Source organism: Clarias gariepinus, chromosome 18 (genome assembly GCF_024256425.1).
Source record: "Clarias gariepinus isolate MV-2021 ecotype Netherlands chromosome 18, CGAR_prim_01v2, whole genome shotgun sequence".
In the NCBI taxonomy this organism is placed as follows: Eukaryota; Metazoa; Chordata; class Actinopteri; order Siluriformes; family Clariidae; genus Clarias; species Clarias gariepinus.
In genome coordinates, this window is record NC_071117.1 from 1,823,405 (window position 1) to 1,846,254 (window position 22,850).

Here is a 22,850-nt window from a genome sequence, read left to right on the forward strand (position 1 = left end):
ACAAATGTTAAAGAGTTTGGACCAGATCGAGCTGATCTAATTAAGCAGCTGTCACGTGATCATGGCCGAGTTTACACTCGGTGCTTTTCCAGCACTTCTTATGGCGAGCAGAGCTGCTGACTGGATGCGATGTGAGTCATTCCTATATTTTAAACTAGTAGTATTGATGCTTAATCACCGGATGAATGACTATTTACAGGCGATTATTAAACGGTAAATTTTTATTTTGTTTGCACCCCCTCAAATTTTTTTGCACCAGCCTCCACTGACTGGGAACATTTTGTAATAATGAAAGTTTTTGACATTTTGCTATGAAATATTTTCTTCCATGTATGGAGACTTTGTACAATGTTGTAATATTGCCTAAACCTGATTAAACTAACAGCTCTGGGCAATGTTATAAGTTTTGTAGATGTTTAAAAATAATGTAAATTAACAATAATGACAACATAGTTTAAAAGTAACAACATAATTAAGTCGCAAATATTTAATGTAGATAAACTATGGTAAAAACACTACAGTTTAAGTCCCACCTTCCTCGCTGAAGTCTTGTAAACAATCATAATACTGTAAAGTCACAACACTAACCTAACCTCATGGCTGTTATTCCTATGGTAACAAAGATGTAAACGAAAATAAGAAGTACCACAACCTGATCATATAGATGTAATGTGAACACTGAACTGCATCTACTCTTAACCATCTTGCAAAAAAAGACAAATCATTTATGTTTCTCTGTATAAACTATCTTCTTCTTCTAATTCCTGCCTCCATGTATAAAGCTCCAGCCTCTCCACATTAGAACACTGTTGACTTTTCTGAGTCTCTTCACCATCAGGCTGCTGTTCTGGAGCTGCACACAGTCTCTCAGTCTGAATGGAGAACAGCACACAGCCGTTCATCCACATCACATTTCCCTCCTTTCCTCTCTGTCCTGCTGCATTAACAGGAGATGTTTCCTCCACAGCCTTTTCTCCTCCAGTCTTCACTGACTTCCATGTGATCCCGGGTAACATGAATCAGTCTGAGGCTCGGGCAGCGTGTAGAGGAAAGTACACCGACCTCGTCACTGTGTACTCTGAGGAAGACAACACTGAGCTGGTTAACATCATGAGGGAGGCTGGAATCAATAACAGCTGGATCGGCCTCTATCGCAATCAGTCCAGTGAGAAGAAATGGTCTAATGGTGATCCTGTAACATTCAACCTGACAGGGAATTGTCAGAATGGATGGACTTGCTGTGCTGCTATGACGGCTAATGGTGATTTTGAATGTCTTCAGTGCACAGTGACAAGGAATTTTACATGCTATGAACAAAGTAACTCCTGACCTAACTACAATTTTAAACTTAAATATTATATATACACTGTACATAAATAAAAGATGTATTGTTGCACTTCCCACAGGTATTTTATCACAGACTCCTATTTATCATCTAATCCTTAATAATAAGACCTGGCTTGAGGCTCAGAGTTACTGCAGGAGGAACTACACGGACCTGGTCAGCATCAGAGATCAGCAGCAGAATGAAGAGGTGAAGATTAAGGGGTTAAACAGCACCACGCCCTTCTGGATCGGCCTGCTGTGTGATGACTGGCAGTGGACTGATGGAGGAAACCCCGCCTACAGGAAGTGGGGGAGCGCTGAACCACAGTCATCACCAAAAGACTGTGTAGTCCTGAGTGGAGGGAACTGGTCTACAGAGAAGTGCAGTGAGAAACACTCTGCTCTGTGCTACAGCTGTAAGTGTCCACTTTCCTAACACTGTCTCTGTCTCAGCAGTCCTCTGTCTGATGACGAGGGCACAGCTGGGGTGTGTGTGCCTCTGTCTCCCTGTCTCACTGCTATGAATTGCAAAACAAAATGTTTTGTTTTTGACAATTCATAAAATAAAAGATAAAACAAACTTTATTTCACAAAACAGAATTCCTCCTGAAGCATTGTTTACAGTCAGTGGACATTTAAACTGCATCAAACCCCAAAATTATTATTACTGCTGTAGGAATCCACATTAACCATTAGACCTTGAATCATTGGATTAGATTAGATTAGATTAGATTAGATTAGATTAGATTGGATTGGATTAAATTAGATTAGATTGGATTGGAATGCAACCATGGGGGGGGGCGCAATCCAGTGTCTTCTTGTGCCAGTCCCAAGTCTGAATAAATGCAGAGGGTTGTGTCAGGAAGGGCATCCGACGTAAAACATTTGCCGAATCAATGATGCGAATCATGAATATAATTCCCATGCCGGATCGGTCGTGGCCCGGGTTAACAACGACCGCCACTGGTGTTGTTGACCTACTGTACAGGGTGCCGGTGGAAATTGGGCTACTGTTGGTCAAAGAAGGAAAGGAGGAAGGCGTGTTTAAAAGCAAAGAGAGAAGAGGAAAGGCAAGAGTTTAGGAGTGATAGTAGGGACTTTGAATGTTGGGACCATGACAGGGAAGGGAAGAGAGTTAGTTGATATGATGCAGAGAAGGAAGGTGGCTATACTATGTGTCCAGGAGACCAGGTGGAAAGGTAGCAAGGCTAGAAGCTAAGGATCAGGGTTCAAATTGTTTTACCATGGTGTGGATAGGAAAAGAAATGGAGTAGGAGTTATTCTGTAAGAGAAGTTTGTAAGGAATGTTCTAGAGGTGAAGAGAGTATCAGATAGGGTGATGAGTCTGAAGCTGGAAATTAAAGGGATAATGTTCAATGTTGTTAGTGGTTATGCCCCACAGGTAGGATGTGAGTTAAAAGAGAAGGAGAAATTCTGGAGTGAGTTAGATGAAGTGATGCAGAGCATCCCCAGAGGTGAAAGAGTGGTGATTGGTGCAGACTTCAATGGACATGTTGGGGAAGGGAACAGAGGTGATGAAAATGTGATGGGCAGGTTTGGCCTTCAGGACAGGAATGTAGAAGGACAGATGGTGGTGGACTTTGCAAAGAGGATGGAAATGGCAGTAGTAAATACTTTCTTCCAGAAGAGGCAGGAACATAGGGTGACATATAAGAGTGGAGGCAGAAGCACTCAGGTCGACTACATCTTGTGTCGACGTTGTAACCTGAAAGAGATCAGTGACTGCAAAGTGTTGGTAGGGGAGAGTGTAGCCAGACAACACAGAATGGTGGTGTGTAAAATAACCCCGGTGGTGAGGAAGGTGAAGAGGACAAAGGCAGAGCAGAGGACAAAGTGGTGGAAGCTGAGAAAGGAAGAATGTTGTGAAGTCTTTAGGAAGGAGTTGAGACAGGCTATGGGTGGTCAGGAGGGGCTTTCAGTTGACTGGACAACTACAGCCAATGTGATCAGGGAGACATGAAGGAGGGTACTTGGTGTATCATCAGGTAAGGGGAAAGTGGACAAGGAGACTTGGTGGTGGACTTGTATGCTAGGCTGGACAGTATGGAGGGTGAGGTGGAACTGTACAGGTTGGCGAGGCAGAGAGATAGAGATGGGAAGGATGTGCAGCAGGTTAGAGTGATTAAAGATCTAGTCACCAGGAGGGTGATGGGAAGATGGAAGGAGTACTTTAAGGAGTTGATGAATGAGGAAAATGAAAGAGAACAAAGAGTAGAAGAGGTGACTGTTGTGGAACAGGAAGTAGCAAATATTAGTAGAAGTGAGGTGAGAAGGGCGTTGAAGAGGATGAAGAGTGGAAAGGCTGTTGGTCCTGATGACATACCTGTGGAGGTATGGAAGTGCTTAGGAGAGGTGGCAAATCTTGGAGAGTGAGAGGATTTCAGAGGAATGAAGGAGAAGTGTATTGGTGCCAATTTTTAAGAACAGGGGAGATGTGCAAAGCTGTGGCAATTGTAGAGGTATAAAGCTAATGACCCAGACAATGAAGCTGTGGGAAAGAGTAGTGGAAGCTAGGGTAAGGGCAGAGGTGAGCATTTGTGAGCAGCAATATGGTTTTATGCCTAGAAAGAGTACATCAGATGCAGTATTTGCTTTGAGGATGCTGGCGGAGAAGTACAGAGAAGGTAACAGTGAGTTGCATTATGTCTTTGTAGATTTAGAGAAAGCGTATGACAGGGTGCCAAGAGAGGAGCTGTGGTATTGTATGAGAAGGTCTGGAGTGGCAGAGAAGTATGTTAGAGTGGTGCAGGACATGTATGAGAGCCGTAAGACAGTGGTAAGATGTGCTGTAGGTGTGACAGAAGAGTTCAAGGTGGAGGTGGGTCTGCATCAAGGATCGGCTCTAAGCCCCTTTTTGTTTGCTTTGGTCATGGACAGGATGACAGATGAGGTCTGACAGGAGTCTCCATGGACTATGATGTTTGCAGATGACATTGTGCTTTGTAGCGAGAGCAGGGAACAGGTGGAGGAAAATTTGGAGAGGTGGAGGTATGCTCTGGAAAGCAAAGGAATGAAGGTTAGCTGCAGCAAGACAGAGTACATGTGTGTGAATGAGAGGGACCCAGGAGGATCGGTGAGGCTACAGGGAGCAGAGGTAAAGAAGGTGCAGGATTTTAAGTACTTAGGGTCAACGGTCCAGAGCAACAGAGAGTGTTTAAAGGAGGTGAAGAGGCGGGTACAGGCAGGTTGGAATGGGTGGAGAAAAGTGTCAGGTGTGTTGTGCGATAAAAGAGTATCAGCGAGAATGAAAGGAAAGGTGTACAGGACAGTGGTGAGACCAGCAATGCCAGCAATGCTCTATGGCTTAGAGACAGTGGCACTGAAGAAAAGACAGGAGGCAGAGTTGGGGCCAGAGGTAACTCGGTGGTTAAGGCATTGGACTACGGTTCGGAAGATCCCAGGTTCAAACCCCACAACCACCAAGCTGCCACTGTTGGGCCCTTGAGCAAGGCCCTTAACCCTCAACTGCTCAGATGTATAATGAGATAAAAATGTAGGTCGCTCTGGATAAGAGCGTCTGCCAAATGCCTAAATGTAAATGTAAATGTAGGTAGCAGAGCTGAAAATGTTGAGGTTCTCCTTGGGAGTGACAAGGATGGATAGGATCAAGAATGAGTTTATCAGAGGGACAACCCACGTTAGATGTTTTGGAGATAAAGTCAAAGAGGCCAGATTGAGGTGGTTTGGACATGTTCAGAGGAGAGATTGTGAATATATCGGTAGAAGGATGCTGAGGTTGGAACTGCCAGGCAGGAGGTCTAGAGGAAGACCAAAGAGGAGATTTATGGATGCAGTGAGAGAGGACATGAAGTTAGTTGGTGTGAGAGAAGAGGATGCAGAGGATAGGGTTAGATGGAGGCAAATGATTCGCTGTGGCAACCCCTGAAAGGGAACAGCCGAAAGACAAAGAAGAAGATTAGATTAGATTAGATTAGATTAGATTAGATTAGATTAGATTGACTATAACAGGATAGTCTGATTGTGTAGAGATGATTAAGTGGTCTGTGTTGAGGCGTATCAGCAGGTCAGGGTTCCTCGGGGCTTCAGTCCACTATGTTCTAGAGCACAGGTGTAGATCAGACCTGGGATTAAACTCAGAGACTCACGATAACACATGCACCTTATTAATTAATAAATGATTTAATGTACTGTGAGATAAACAGGACGTGGTTACAGACACAGAACAGATCCATTTACGGAGGAATCGTTCAGTGTGTTGAATAATATCACAAAATCTCATGCCGTCCAGGATAGTATAACAGAGGTTTAGCATTGTGGCTCCATGGTAATACCAAATAACCCCACAAGGTGGCCCTTCCTTTTAGTTGTGGTGGACTAGAGCTGAACGTCTGTTTAAATGATGTAGTTTTGCTATGTTTTATTCTCCTCAGTAAGGAGCGGTGCAGGGTGTGATGACTTTATTCTACAGATTATATACTGTAACTAATGAATGTAGTGTCACAGAGAACTCGGCTTGTACAGTCAGTGTTTAATACCGTAGATGTGCACTATCTATTTCAATGTGTTTCCTGCAAATCAAAGGTGAAACTTAGGCGAACTTATCATGATTTATTAAATGCGGCTGCAGACGTGTCACTATTTCCTCATAAAGCACGTAATAATTACTGCTTTATTTGGAATGTACAGTGGAACCTTGGAGTGTGTGTGTTTGTAAGTGCACGCGCTGTGTATGTGTTTGTGTGTGTGTTTGTCTGTGTGTGTGAAGCTGAAGTAAAAAAGAGGGGAGGAATGACTCTCTCCTTCTCCTCTCATCTGCACAGTAACTCTTCCTCCCCTTTTTTTTGAGGGGGCTACTGTGCAGGATGACTTTCACACACACACACAGACACACACAGACACACACACACACACACACACACACACACACACAGTACAGTCCAATCCAATCCAATCCAATCCAACTTTATTTATAGAGCACTTTAAAAAACAACAAGGTCAGCCAAAGTGCTGTACACAGCCTAACAAGAATAGGTTACATCACACAAAAAAAAATATTATCAGTTTAAAAAAAACACAGAAATATCGGTCAACAAATAAAACTGAGTTAAAAGCAAGAGTAAAAAGATGTGTTTAAGTGATGACTTAAAAACCATAAAAGATTCAGTCTGTCGAAGATGCAACGGCAGATCATTCCATAGTTTAGGACCTGCGACAGAAAAGGAACGGTCCCCCCTAAGTTTTCTCAGTGTTTTGGGGACAACCAAACGAGACTGAGCAGCTGACCTACTGCAAGAGAGCGAGCAGGGCAGTAGGGCGGGAGCATGTTTGACATATACTGAGCTGATTGTTAGTTACTGTATTAAAAACTGATTGACGTGGAAACAGCTAAATATGAGAGGAATTTTGTAATTTCTGTAAATAAAGAAAAAAAAGGTAACGATCTTGGACCAGATCGACCTGATCTTCTAATTAAGCAGCAGTCATGTGATCGCTGCCGAGCTTACACTCGGTGCTTTTCCAGCACTTCTTGTAGCAAGCGGAGACATGCTCCAGCCCTACTGCCCTGCTCGCTCTCTTAGGTCAGCTGCTCAGTCTCGTTTGGACTGAGACCAGTGGCAGTTTTAGGCATGGGCGAACGGGGCAGCCCCTGCTGCTGAAGGAGCTGCCGAAAGCTGAGCGAGCGGGGACGAGAGGTGATGGGGATGTGGAGGTGAATTGGTTTAGTCTTGACTTCTGGTCGTGAGTGACAGCGTTGGGGGAAATCTGTTGATTGTCGAATCGTCCATTACAAAGTAAACACAGCGATGGAGAGAAAAAGGCCAAAGCTGTCAGGTGACCAATTTAGGAAAAAAAGAAAAGAAGATGAGGAGAAACGGGCAAAAGATAAAGGTATGTAACTATGTTCTCTCTGTATGATTAAAGTATTCATGTCATTATGTTAACGTTAGGTTTGTTAGCCTTCTTGCTTATGACGCTTGCTATGCTAACCTTGCTAAAAAAAAAAAAAAGGCCTAATATACAAACCATCACAGAAATTATAATGGTTTCTATTAAATACCATTATTAACTATTAACTTTTTCCAGTGAAACCATTACAAAATTCCTTGTTGTAGTGTCTTCTGGGCACTTTTTCAATAGGATTATACCAGCAGACATTGTTATACTTACAGTACCATTAAAACCAATACAATTCCCATTATAACCATTAAATCAAATTCAAATTCAAATTCAAATTTTATTTGTCACATACACAAACATACACAGTACGAAATGTAGTGAAATGCATTATACGACTGCCATTGACCCTAAAAGAGAATTAAAGTTTACAAATAAGAAATAAATATGAATAAAAGAAATACGATAGAAATTAAATAAAAAAATTAAATTAAACTAGGAAAAATAGAACTAAAAATAAAAATAGAAATGTGCTAGGAAAAATAGAACTAAAAATAGAAATATGATGTACAAAAATAGAAATATACTGTACAAATTGAAATATACTGTACTGGGTGTGCAAATATGCATAGAACAAAGTGACTTTGTGCAGAGGTTATTAAAGTGTCTTTGTGCACTGGTCCAGGATGTAAACGTAAACATGTAGTGTAGTTGTGAAGGTAGGTGTGCAAAGTTATTAAAGTGTCAAAGTGTCTTTGTGCAATGGTCCAGGATGTAAACGTACGACATGTAGTGTAGATATGAAGGAAGGTGAGCGTGTAATTGTCCATAGTGTTCATGGATGTAAAAAGATTGATAGATTTGATCAATTATGAAAAGATTGTGTTAGTTCTGCATAGTGGTGTGGTTGTGGTTGAGAGACCTTATCGCCTGCGGGAAGAAGCTCCTCCTCAGTCTCTCTGTGTTGGCCTTCAAGGAGCGGAATCGCTTCCCAGACCGCAACAGAGTAAACAGTCCATTATTGGGGTGGCTGAGGTCCTTCACGATCTTCCTGGCCTTGGTCAAGCACCGCTTGCTGTAGATCGAGTGCAGGTCAGGGAGCTCGATGCGGATGATGCGCTCAGCTGATCTCACCACCCTCTGTAGAACGCGTCTGTCCTGCATGGTGCTGTTCCCGAACCAGGTCGTGATATTTCCCGTCAGGATGCTCTCTATGGTGCAGGAGTAGAAATTCCTGAGCACCTTGGAGGGCAGTCTAAAGTCTTTCAAGCGTCTGAGGTGGTAGAGACGCTGCCGGGCCTTTTTTACCACGGTGTTGATGTGACAGGACCATGCCAGGTCCTGCGTGATGTGAACACCGAGGTATCTGAAGCTGTCCACTCTCTCCACTGGGCTCCTGTTGATGACAGGGGTCTGGTAGTTCCTCACCTGCTTTGTACTGAAGTCCACTATCAGCTCAAATTCAAATTCAAATTTTATTTCTCACATACACAATCATACAGAGTACAATATGCAGTGAAATGATTTTGTGCGACCACAGAGTCGCGACGGCAGCCGCCTAAACAGCGCCATCATAGAAGATAAGAAATAGATACATTAGGATACGAGGGTAAAAAATCCCCTCCCAGACTGTCCTTCGAAAAGGGCAGTGTGCGATCAGGGGTACAAAAATACCTCAGCAACAAGCACATAAAAACATGTAAACACAAGACATAAACATTGCAACGATTAGGGTACAGGGGATAGGAAATGTCCAATGTAGGCAAACAGCTCCAGTCCCTGCAGCTAGAGAGCGCTGGTCCCGATTCCGCCTGCCCACACTGAAGGGAATAAGCACACGAAGGCGTTGGATATGGGGAAGGTAGAGTGTCTATCTGTAGCTGTTATGTGTGTGCGTGAGTGCGTGCGTATCAGTTTGTAAGCCTGTAACATCCCGTAATAGTCTGCGCCAGGTGTCCTTGAAGGGGGAGGGAGTAGGATTCCAGAGCGTCTCGTTATCTTGGTCTTCGGGGAGTTTGTTATGACTCCAGCCACGGCCTTGAATGCAGTAGCTGGAAAGAAAAAAGTGGCAGCCGAAAAAGAAAATCATATTTTCCAGGTTTCGAACAATATCTGCCAATTTCACAGATATTTAATGTCCATCACTGGTCTGCAGGTCTGTCCAAATCACGTTGCATAGCTGCTAGTCTCTCCAAGATGTTATCCAATTTGCGGTCCAGAACCACAGTCTGATGACCGACAGCTCTCGTCACCACTATTTCCCAGCCAGCCAGTCTCTTGGGGTTGAGACTGACTGCTTTTAAGATTTTTCGATATCCAAGTATCCCACCTAATCCAATCAGCAGAATCCCAGTTATCAGAGTTCCGAATAGGTAGATATCTTCAACATCCTCCAGAGACAGTGCGGCCAGGCACACAATGCGCCACTTCTCCCAACCGTCCATCGTGTATCCAGCAGCAAACGTCCCAGCAGGACAAGTAGGTTCCCCAGAACCCACACTTCTCGTCGAGAAGATCGTGTCAATTGCATTCAGAGACCAGTTGATCAAATCCATATTCCTTTTTAATTTTCAAGAGCAAGACGAGGAGAGTCTCTGAATAGTATTCACAAGACAGACAAGAGAAGCAAGCGGGGAGAGATAAGGGAGGGAGAGCAGATGCGACCGCCTTCGTCAAGAGCCAAGAGGGAAAGAGGGAAAGCTCCTTTGTGTTTCTCTGGCACAAGTTCTCCAGATTTCCAACCTCCTCCAGGTAGGCCGTCTCATCGTTGTTCGTGATCAGGCCCACCACAACAGTGTCGTCAGCAAACTTGATGATGGTGGTGGAGCTGGTAGTGGCCACGCAGTCGTGGGTGTACAGAGAGTACAGCAGGGGGCTCAGAACACAACCCTGGGGGGCACCAGTGCTGAGAGTGAGGGAGGCTGAGACATGTCCGCCCATCCTTACTGCCTGTGGTCTGCCAGTCAGAAAATTGGAGATCCACTGACACATTGATGAGCTGAGTCCCAGGTGCTCCAGCTTGGTGGTAAGTGTGGAGGGAATTATGGTATTAAATGCAGAACTGTAGTCGATGAAGAGCATTTTCACATAATTCCTCCTCCGAGTGTCTAGGTGAGTGAGAGATGGATGGAGGAGATGAGAGATTGCATCGTCTGTGGAACGGTTTGGACGATAAGCGAACTGTAGTGGGTCCAGTGTGTCTGGTAGTGAAGAGATGATGAAGTCTCTGACCAGGCGTTCAAAGCACTTCATCACTACTGAGGTGAGGGCTACAGGGCGATAATCATTGAGGGAAGCAGGATGAGGTTTCTTTGGGACAGGAACAATGATGGACTCTTTAAAGCATGTGGGGATCACCGACTGAGATAAAGAGATGTTGAATATCTCAGTAAACACAGGTGCTAGCTGGTCTGCGCAGGCTCTGAGAATGCGGCCTGAGATGCCGTCTGGTCCTGCTGCTTTCCTGGTGTTCATTCTCTTGAAGGCTCTCCTCACGTCATGCTCTGAGATGATGAACGCGCTTCCGGTGCTGGCAGTGACTTCCTGTCTGCAGCCGTTAGCGCCGCTAGCATTAGCATCGCTAACTTCTTTAGCTGCAGCCTCAAAGCGAGCATAGAAAGTGTTCAGCTCATCTGCCAGAGACACGTCTGCGTTTATCATACCGGATGTTGGTGCTTTATAATCCGTTATTGTTTTTAATCCCTGCCACAGGCTCCTCCCGTAGCGCTGCTTCGCCTCTTTCACCACCTTCCGGACGCTGTATGACGCAGCCTTGTACGGTTCCATGTCCCCCGACGCGAGTCCCGTGTTGTAGGCAGGAGTGCGAGAATTCAGAGCGTCGCGGATGGTTTTATCCACCCACCGTTTCTGGTTGGGAAACGTTTTAAAAGTCTTTTTTTCTACGGTATCGTCCGCTAGTTTCCCGATGAATCCCACAACCGCTTCCGTAAACACGCTGACGTCACCATCGGAGCTGTTTCTGAACATGTCCCAGTCTGCGTCATTAAGTGCATCCTGTAATGCGGCCACTGATTGGTCCGTCCAGCACGGGACGTCCCTCTTAACCGGAACTTCCTGTTTTAGCCTTTGTTTGTATTTTGGCATGAGGAAGATGGCGGCGTGGTCGGATTTACCAAACGGTGGACAAGATTGTGCCTTGTAGCTGTCCTTGACCGTTGTATAGCAGTGGTCCAGTGTCCTTTCGCCGCTGGTGGGGCAGGTGATGTGCTGATAAAAGTTCGGCGCTGCACGTTTGAGGTTGGCACTGTTAAAGTCCCCCGCCACAATAAGCGCAGCGTCCCAGTGTTGTGTTTGTTGCTGTGTGAGTGACTCATGCAGCTCGCATAAGGCAGTGTCCGTGTCCGCTTGTGGTGGAATATAAATGGCACTGATTATGACCGATGTAAACTCCCGAGGAAGGTAAAAAGGACGACACATTATGGACAGTAGTTCCAGATTTGATGTGCAGGAGCGTGTGAGAGGAACAACGCTCGCGCTGTTGCACCAGCTGCTGTTCACCATTAAACACACGCCACCTCCCCTTGACTTCCCCGAGTCCCGTGTCCTGTCCATGCGGTGAACCGAGAAGAACTCGGCCGGCTGGATGGCGGGGTCCGGCACCGCTGGGTTCAGCCATGTCTCGGTGAAGCAGAGGAGATTGCAGTCCCGAATGTCTCTCTGGAACTTTATCCTGGCCCTGAGGTCATTGAGCTTGTTTTCCAGTGACTGGACGTTGGCGAGCAGGATGCTAGGCAGAGGTGTGCGGTGTGCATGGGTTCTCAGCCTGTTCCTGACGCCGGCTCGTTTCCCTCTGGGCCGCCGCTTCGCGTCGCGTCCTTTGTTGTCCCTCAGGATCTCACTCGGCCAGCTCGGATCCGGAGTTAAAAACGTCGAATTGTGAGTACATTGTATACCAATAGAAACAAGAGTGTCTCTATCATAACTAATGTACCCCATGGTGGTAATTTTGCCGGTTTTAAAACGCTGTAAACTAACTTAAAGAACCAAAACAAAGAAAAGGTGGTCGGAGCAGTCGTGACGGCAGCCCACCTCACCGGTGCCATCTTAAAGAAAAAGCGGATTTAATCCATTACATCTTCTATTATTTTTGGGCAGGGTTCTATTGTTTTTTCAGCAGTGTATGCTAAGGGGCAAGACCATGTAGGGATTTAAAAACAAATAAGATAATTTTAAAATGAATACGAAAATGAATCGGGAGCCAGTGCAATGGCTTTAAAATCGGAGTAATGTGCTCTCATTTTTTGGTACCAGTTAAAAGCCGTGCAGCAGCATTCTGTACAAGCTGCAATCGTGCAAGGGACACCTGGCTGAGCCCATAATAAAGTGCATTGCAATAATCTAAAAAATTCTTAATAAAAGCATGAATTAAAATCTCAAAATGATGCTGAGAAAGGAATAGTTTGGCTTTGGCCAGTTGGGTCAGTTGAAAAAAGCTTGTTTTAACAACTGCACTGATCTGAGCATCAAGTTTCAAATTTGAATCCAATTTTACACCAAGATTTGTTACAATGGACTTTTGATATTGTGTTTGAGCACCCAAATCTACATCAACAACAGAGGCACCACTAGGCACAAACAGTATGACCACTGTCTTTGTATCATTAAAATGTAACAAATTTGCTGACAGCCAGGATTTAATTTCCTTAACACAGTCTAAAAGTTGTTGAACAAAATGAGTTTGCTTTTGTTTTAAGAGCATGTAAATTTGTGAATCGTCCACATTAAAATGGAAAGAGACACCGTATTTGCGAAGAATGGCCCGAGAGGAAGGAGGTATAGGGAGAAGAGGAGTGGGGCCAAAATAGATCCTTGGGCCACTCCACAAGTGAGAGGGGCAGCAGAGGACTCAGCAGACCCCACATGGGCACTAAAACTTCTCCCTGTCACATATGATCTAAACCACTCTAACGCACTGCCCTGGATTCCCGCACAATCTTTTAGTCGATACAGGAGAATATCGTGGTCCACTGTGTCAAAGGCCGCAGTTAGGTCAAAAACTTTTAATAGTGCAGTTTCTGGACTATGTTTTTGTTTTAAAACCTGACTGGAACATCTCGAAAGTTTTATGTTCATCTAAGAACACATTCAGCTGAGTAAACACAATTTTTCTAAAAGATTTGAAATAAAAGGCAGTTTTGAGATTGGCCTAAAATTTGAGAGGACAGAAATGTCAAGACCAGGCTTCTTAATCAATGGCTGTACCACAACATGTTTAAAACCACCTGGGACAATACCATTTATCAAACTGCTGTTAATAATATTTAGTACATCTGGAGCTCTGGTTGGAAAAACCTCTTTAAAGAGACGAAGTGGAAGAAGATTATTAGAGGAACCAGACGGCTTCATATGACCAACATTTTTTTTTAACAGAGGCAGACCAACATGCTCAATTTGGTCTAATACAGCAGGGGGTGTAGTTAAGGTTGATGGCTTAGGCAAAAAATGGGTTAAATTTGTGTTTTTCCCTTGCTCCCCTTCTGTGAGAGTCCTTAGACTAAATCGTGTGGTTATCCTGCCTACTCGCTTACTTCCGCATTTGGGTTTACCATCCACGCTACAAAGGGCTAACCGCTAAGTGCTAAGTCTTCTGATCATCCCAGTTAGTTCGTGACAGAAATAACTAAAAACATGTTTTATATTCTAGTTTCTTTAAAATAGCCACCCTTTGCTCTGATTACTGCTTTGTACACTCTTGGCATTCTCTCAATGAGCTTCAAGAGATAGTCACCTAAAATGGTTTTCCAACAATCTTGAAGGAGTTCCCAGAGGTGTTTAGCACTTTTTGTTGCCTTCAGTGAGAATCTACCAATGTAAATGGTAATAAAAATAAAGAAAACACATTGACAGATAGATGAAAAGGTGTGTCCAAACTTTTGGCCTGTACTGTACACACACACACACACACACACACACACTAAAGAAAACACTGTTTAATTGGGAAACTGAACATGAAACCCCTCTAATGATCCTTGCGTAAGCGACACACTGATGGAATCACTGCTGTAAAGTAAAAACAAAACAAATTAACATGCACTTTAAAAAGAATCACAACAGAGCAGTGTGTGTGTGTGTTTGTGTGTGTGTGAAGGCGAGAGAAGGAGGCAAGGGGCACTCTGTCTAATGACGTGCGCGCGCACACTAACAGAGTCTCAGTGCAGGCTGATAAAGAGAGAGAGAGAGAGAGAGAATCGATCTTTAACCTCTGTCACAGCATGCACACTGTTGCATGCCAGCTTGGCACTGCCACCGGACATGCACCTTTCACTTCTTTCTTTCCCTTTCATTCCATCCTCCCTCTTTTAACCCCTTCCTCCCCTATTTTTCCCATAAGACCTCGCCTTGTGTCCGTGCTTCATGGTGGCGCCTGTCCACATAGGGTCGAAAGGTGTTTTCCCACAATAACCAGTAAAAACCTAAAGAACTGATTGTTCTCTCTGCTCTTATTACAGAATTAAGTTTATCATTAGATAAATACTGATTATACTGTGTGATAAAAGTAAACGACACAGAGTATGTTCTGTAAACATTGAACACATTTTCTTGGATTGCTGAAATAAAAAATATTTTACGTGGAGTATTTCACAACACCAGACCGGGGTTAACACTAGAAGCGCCGCGGCAGTGTCACCTACTTATAACGCAGTTCAGCGGTCATTCCCACATGGAAAGAACCTATATGAGGATATATGCGCATATATAAAACCTATATGCAGTATATATGCACATATATCCTGACCTATATGAGGATATATGCGCATATATGAAGCCTATATGCAGTATATATGCATATATATGATAATATATATATGCATGTAAATCATGCTAACATGCTGCCTTTCTGTATGTAGCACAAACATGATATTTCCCGGTGGCTAAGCTAATGCCTTATGGAGTTTACAGATGTTTATAAATGTTTTAATAAATAATCATTTATTATTATTATACTGTCTTATTATTTTTGTCTTTTCTAGATGCTACATTGAAGAAGTGGCCGGCAGCCACCCGAGGGCAGACAGGCACATCTATCAATTCAAAGCTCACGACGCTGAGAAGGTCCTCAAAATATATATATGTTTTCTTCCTGTTGAGTTTTTTTGTCTTATTTTTGTTCTTGTACTATATTTTTGTTCTTAAAAAAATTAAAAAAATTAAATTTCTACATTTTGGGCTTTTATTTATGTTGTCTAACAGCTATGGATTTTAATAATTTTACTAATATCTAGGTAAAAATATAGGTGCATATATATGCACATAGATACATGTATGCACGTATATGTACACAGATATGTACATATAATATAGGAAAACGGCCAATTTTATATATGTCACATATATTAAAAACCTATATCAAACCTATACTAAAACATATATGTTTATATAGGTTTTTTTCATGTGGGTTTGACCGCCTATTGTTTTGAATGGGAAGCTGCTGCTGACACACAATGATCGCTAGATGGCGCTTTCACCCAAAGCAAATAGTTTAGCTCCAAGATCAACTTGCACTTGGACAATGCGCCATTCATTCCCGCGTTGATAATCAGCGATATCTTTTTTCATATTCAACTGAGAAAACCTACTACAGAGTCTCTAAGGGGAGTCACTAAGTCTCTACTTATAACATAAATAATTTTATCACGTTTTGAGAAAATTCATTAATTTGTTCATTCTATTTGAAGCTTCTGAACTGTCGGATGTTTTTTCTTAGTGTGACAGTGCTTTAGATGGAGCAGATCTATGCTAAAACAATGTAATGATCCCTCTTGAGGATATAAAGCTTTATTATTGGGTTTGAATAAATCAGATCTACCACAGCAGATAATAAATTATGCTATGTCATAACTGAAGCAAACACCACGATTATGCCTCGTTTCGTTCAGTGTTGCTAGACAATGGACCACACGCCTAATCGGGCCTATACAAAGCCTATTTGGAAATGTGGAAAAGATGTGTGGCCTCTCAATGAGACCTAAACCAAAGATTTCGGTAACTACACTAAAAAAAAAGCTGTATTTTGTTTGTTTATATTTAAAATTTTTATAACAGTACAAGAACAGTTTGGTCTGTGCAGTTAGTGCCCTTGTAGAGAATAAATAAATGAATAACACATTCCAATCCCCTCTCAGGAGAGTGCCATAGTCTATTGTTAGTTTTAATGATTTGGCTGAAACTAATTAACACTAACCTAAACCATTGATCATGAGTTTCAGCTAAAACTAATTCTATACATGAAAATTTAGATGCAGATTCCAAATGTATAAATATGCATGCTATATATATATAATCATCGCTTATACTTGACCCTGAAGTTTAGATTAGCACACAAAAAACAGAAAAGTCCTTTCTGGTAAATCAACTGCATATGTAGTTTATTTACAGTAATTCATAATGAAACAATGAATATATATTGTACAGTACAAGGTAAACACAAGAAAGATTAAAAAAAAAAAAAACAGTGTCTACTTTATAAACAGCTTAGTACACTGTGCCCCTGCTGCCTTTGCCGTTTTCTGGTGCGCACATAGCTCCTTTACCTCCTGCTTATGGTCAAATTCATGCACTGTTTATATAGAATATGTGCATTAATTTCCGCCAGGTCTAGGAGGTTGTAAAACACAGCCACAGGGCAGCGCCTGGTGCCTCTCTTTACTCTCTTTACTGAATACAGCCGCGCCATTTCATCCACAACATCAATGCCAACTTTGGTGCTGTTGTAGTAGGAAATTGTTTCAGGCAGTTTCTTTTCGCAACTGCCTAATGCATTGTGCTCAGAACGCATAAAATTTTCTTTCGTTTTGCCTGGTACTGTAAATCATGAGCGTTATATATTTCTTCCTTTCCCCAGGAAAGGCTCCACAATACGCATTACAACGGTGTCTGATAACCGCTGACCAGCCGCCCTACTGTCGTTCTTTCCCCAGATAGGGAATTGTGTTCAACATGTATTTTGTTTCAACATCAGCGGCCACCCAGAACTTGATACCAAACTTATTGGCCATGAACTGCGTGAAACGGCAGCGCGCTCCCCCACCCCCGCGCTTAGCACTCTGTTCACATGCAAGGTTTAGGTCAACACCTTGAACTTCCAGCAGACCTCATTGTTCTGTTGTCTAGAGAATGAAGCTAATAAATAAATAGCTTGAATGGAGAAACAAAATTCCTTAACGACCATTATTTTAACATAAGCCTATACGTACATAATAGAAATAAAAATACTTATGTTTTAATTTAATCCAGTGAACACAAAAATATGACAAAATGGTCATCTCTAAGCTTTTATTTTTTATTAATCAGATGATTTGTTTTCTTTTCGTGGCATTAGATTTCAGTGTGTCCACGCTGTAAGGTGTAAATGTGTAAATTTAACTAAGGTAAATGAAGCATGTCTTGAAACATACACCTGTCCATAAATAAAAAGGAATATTTAGACCTTTAGGCAAACTATATTTCACTTAAATACACAGATTAAAACAAGGAAAGAAGGGTGATGTGGACAAATGGAAGGAGGAAGGAAATGGAGACATCAGTGTGCGTTATTTTACAAAATATGAATATATTTAGTAAATGTATGAATTATACTCAAATGATCAAATACAATCATGAAGCCTGATTTAATTGGTACCATCTAACATTTTATTTTCTATTAATTTTATGTTTTGCTGGCAAAATACATTGTTATTTTGTTTTAACACTAGATTTACTAGGCCTGCGCAAATTTGCGTAAATTCCCTGGACCTCACACCTACTAGCATCACTGCACAGTTTATCAAACTGTGTACACTGTTGGCAAATACTGTAGGTTTTTTTTTTTTGATGAATTAACAAGACAGAGCAGATGTCTATGCCTAAAATAGATAGGTTTAAATAGATAGATTAATGATAATGATAGCAATTCGATCAGACTTAAAAGTTGGATTTTATACCTTTCTTTTTATTTACTGTATGGACAGACGTATTATGCTTTCTTTATGTTATTTATCTCTTTATATATTCTCTAATTATGACTTAAATAAATCGGCTCACATCGGAGCGCGCTGGCGTGTTGGAAAAGCCAGCGTTTATCTATCGAGTAGCCTATATAAGTGTGAGTCGCGGGTTTATACACGCCGATAAATGAATTTTAGATGGAAAAAAGAAGCATCTTTTTTAGGCCTAAATATTCATTTTAATTAATGGCCAGGTGTATTACTAAGTTGTTCTCTGCACGGTGTATCTGCACGGAGAGACTGTGTGTGTGTCCACGGAGAGTTTGTGTGTGTGTGTTTGTGACGTTATCTTCTCCTTCAAATATGCTTCCAACCAACCAACCAACCCTGGCCTTCAAACTCAGAAGCAACGTGTCAAAGCCGATAACCGCTCCTTTGATCTACTGGTTACGGCGGGGCGTCGACTGCTGATCAGTGTAAAGTAGCCTGTAAAATCTCTTCTCCAAAAATAGTGTAAATATCTGCAACAAACACTAACCATTAAAATGTCAAGAATTTAATTAAACACAAATATATAAATTAGATTTATTAATTAATAAATATTTAATTAATTAATATTTTAATTATATATAAACTCATGCTAGGGTACTTTTACTACGCTGAAGTACCATTTAAAGCTATTTATTAATTTCTCTTTTATTTGCTTACTTACTTACTTACTTACTAACTAGAGAATGCTTTAGTAAAGAGCTTTAAATCAACGGCAGTATGAATGACAATGGAATATTACAGAACATGCGAGTTGACGCCCATGCAGCAATCACTAACTATTAAAATGTTGGATTCAATGTAAAATGGCACTTATATATATTCGTGTTTAAATTAATTCTGAAATCATCGTTTTCACCCATGGGTTTACTGCATAAACACCGTTTTTTGCATTAAGTTTAATCATGCAGCACTTTTATTATTCATAGCAAAAGCAACCCAACAGTGTGAACAAAGTACCCAAAATAACACAGAATTTTGACCAAGCATAAACAACCCAACAATGTGTTTACAGAAACCCAGCATTTTTTGGTGTACTACTATAGTACTAATGAATGGAGGAAGCGCAGTCAAAGCCCAGGGATTCTGCGTACTGTCGCGTTGTATTCAGCGAGTAGCGCACATGTTTGTTTTTGTTGCACTTCATGTCTGTAGTTTTAGCGATAAATCTGCTGATATCTGCGAATGCATTTATCAGCCTTTTAATCAAAAAGCTGCACGCACAACTCACTTTCACCTTGCAAAAGGCAGTGTTTATTGTTTAGTGTATTTAAAGCACATAAACACAATAAAACAATATTGTTTTAGGCTTTTTGCACACATGCGCGTGTGCGTTACAATAATAATAAGAATAATAACAATAATAATAATTTCGGAGCACAACTACTACTAATACTACTACTTATAATAATAATAATACTGAATGGAGAAAGCGCAGTGGGCTCCATCGCTTGCCGTCAATGAGTGCCTAAGAGAGAGAACACATTTTTGACACACAATACTTCAAGCTGAAAGACGACTGCCCCCTACAGGTAATGAAGGGCATTTTCACAGCTTGCAGCGCGCAGTCGCGGGATCCCTTTTCTCGAAACGTGCGTTTTTAATGGTCAGATCAGTAGTTTATTATCTGCTGTAGTAGATCTGATTTATTTAAACCCAATAATAAAGCTTTATAACCTCAAGAGGGATCATTACATTGTTTTAGCATAGATCTGCTCCATCTAAAGCACTGTCACACAAAAAAAAAAATCAGACAGTTCAGAAGCTTCAAATAGAATGAACAAACTTGTGAATTTTCTCAAAATGTTATAAAATTAGGTAGAGCTAAATCCCTAAATCTCCTTATAAAATATCGCTAAATATTGCGGGAATGAATGCGGGAATGAATTGCGAATTGTCGATATTTCATGAAAGCATATATATATATATATATCTGAGATAGTTACATAAACGCACTGAATGACACATAGATAGTATACGCGATCCCTTGCACCATCTGCTGAGAGAAATGAGAATCGCAGTTTGGAAAAGGCAGGAAACGGCATGACCGGCGCGCAACTGTCAGCGATTTTACGTAAATAAGAGCAAAATAGCTTTATACTGGCTTTTACTGTTGGGATTTTAAAAATGTAAGCATACAGGGTGATTAAGCTCACAGATCTAAGAAAAGTCATGAAAGGAGGATCCTGGAATTTGATCGAGTGTGAAGTATTATTATTTTTTTCTTTGTCCTGTTTCCTCTGTCTCTCAGGGGTCCTCCATGTGAGTGATTACCCTATGCCCTGGGAGGACGTGCTGGATTACTGTACTGAAGAGAACAGGACTGGAGTTCTGAAAATAAGTTCTGCAGATGAACAGAAAGTTGTAGAGTTTGAGCTCAGGAGGAGGAATATCAGTGAGCCGGTGTGGGTGGGGCTCAGACAGAGTATACTCCTCGGGTTCTGGATCTGGGTGGATGGGACAGCTGTGTACGAGTACTCTAACTGGTATGGAGGGAAACAGCCTGAGGGTCCACTCACACAACGCTGCGGCGCCGTCGTCCCTCCGAACTACACATGGAGAGATATGAACTGTAAGGCTCATTATAAAGCTCTGTGTTACACCAAATGTTCTTAATGAAACACACACAGTCCTTTTTTTGTGTACCGTTTGAGAGAAAACCACAAAATCCTTCTAGAGTTCAAAAGGTCTAAAAGTTTATTTTACAATGTTTGATTATTTATTACATTTTGTGTATCACTCTTTCTCTTCTTCTTCCTCTTTATCTCTCATGAATGTTTATAAATATTTATATTTATTATGGTAGTTAGTAGATATAAATATTAGTACATGTTAAGTTCTTGTTTCACATGTAGCCTCGGTGGTTTCAGGGTTTGGTTTTGGCTTTATGTTACACATTGATTTAAAAAGTAGTTTTCCATCTTCTCTACCATGTCCATTTTTTGAGCATGAAGTTAGATATGTGTAATAAGCTTTTAGTAATGATGTACAAAATGATCTGTAATGTATCTGTTCATAATAAAGATTATTTAAAAGTATTGCCACTTTTATTTTTTAATAAACTATACTCTCCATCCTAATTCATGCGGGGCCAGGGGTAGCTCAGTGGTTAAGGCATTGGACTACGGTTCAGAAGGTCCCAGGTTCAAACCCCACAACCACCAAGTTGCCACTGTTGGGCCCTTGAGCAAGGCCCTTAACCCTCAACTGCTCAGATGTGTAATGAGATAAAAATGTAAGTCGCTCTGGATAAGAGCGTCTGCCAAATGCCTAAATGTAAATGTAAATGTAATTCATCCAGGTGTACACAGCAAACTTCTCTCACACCCTGCTGTGCACTTACAGCGTTTATAAATCAGCAGTGACCACTGAAACACATTTAACTTCTGCATCAGAACTGTTTCCACCATGCTAGTGAGGTTTTTATCTTTGCCATTAACATGGGCACTGAATAGATGCCATGCTGAATACAGTGAAATAATATGCTTGTTACCCTGTCTGGTTAGTAACCAGCAGTGTTGGGTGTAACGCGTTAGAGTACTTGGATTACTTTTTTGATTTAACGAGTAATCTAATGCATTGGCTCCGTCATTTAAGTGCTCAGTTATTAAGTTATATTTTCAAAAATGTAATTTGTTATTCAGACAATTTATGTCATCCATTTGTCAGACAGCAGTCATTCCCAATCCCTTAGTGTGTGTGTGTGTGTGTGTGTGCCCCCCCCCTGAGAACCCGCCCCCTTTGTTAATCCTGCTGTTATACCTTTATCTCACCTATGTGGTTTGACTATGCGAGGGCCGTCACGCGGAAAGATGGAAACGTAATCACAGCGCCAAACCTCGCAGTGAATCATGATGAACCGTACTTATGGCCACCACGTGAAACCGCGTAGGTGAGATCGGGGGATTAGTAGGCGAGATGGCGGTATCAGTAGGTGAGATAGGGGTATTAGTATGTGAGATGGGGGTATTAGTAGGTGAGATGGGGGTATTAGTAGGTGAGATAGGGGTATTAGTTGGTGAGTTAGGGGTATTAGTAGGCGAGATGGCGGTATCAGTAGGTGAGATAGGGGTATTAGTAGGTGAGATGGGGTATTAGTAGGTGAGATAGGGGGATTAGTAGGTTAGATGGGGGTATTAATAGGTGAGATGGGGTATTAGTAGGTGAGATAGGGGGTATTAGTAGGTGAGATAGGGGTATTAGTAGGTGAGATGGGGTATTAGTAGGTGAGATCGGGGTATCAGTAGGTGAGATAGGGGTGTTAGTAGGTGAGATGGGGGTGTTAGTAGGTGAGATAGGGGTATTAGTAGGTGAGATAGGGGTATTAGTAGGTGAGATGGGGGTATTAGTAGGTGAGATCGGGGTATTAGTAGGTGAGATGGGGGTATTAGTAGGTGAGATGGGGGTAGTAGTAGGTGAGATGGGGGTATTAGTGAATGAGATATTAGTGGTTGCAGATTATGGGCCAAACTTTACTGATTGATGATGGTAGAATAATTATAAAGGTCTTGACTAAAACAACATGCATGAGGAATCACAAAGGAGTTTTCATTTTCTGCAGTGGAAAAGTACTGAACTAGTTACTTTTATCAGAAAGTAACACTGTAATGTAACTGATTACTTTATAAAGACAGTATTTTGTAATGTAATTAGATA

The 22,850-nt window shown here is 41.7% G+C and overlaps 1 protein-coding gene across 1 annotated transcript in view; it reads left to right on the forward strand.

The window, feature by feature from the left end:
• Positions 1 to 20,810, forward strand: part of LOC128506946 (lymphocyte antigen 75-like) — a 28,539-nt gene extending 7,729 nt beyond the window's left edge. Inside the window, exons 2-4 of the mRNA XM_053477559.1 lie at positions 968 to 1,318; positions 1,407 to 1,742; positions 20,446 to 20,810. Of these exons, the coding sequence (XP_053333534.1) occupies positions 968 to 1,318; positions 1,407 to 1,742; positions 20,446 to 20,810 (1,052 nt within the window). The remainder of the gene's footprint in view (positions 1 to 967; positions 1,319 to 1,406; positions 1,743 to 20,445) is intronic.
• Positions 20,811 to 22,850: the final 2,040 nt, after the last annotated feature.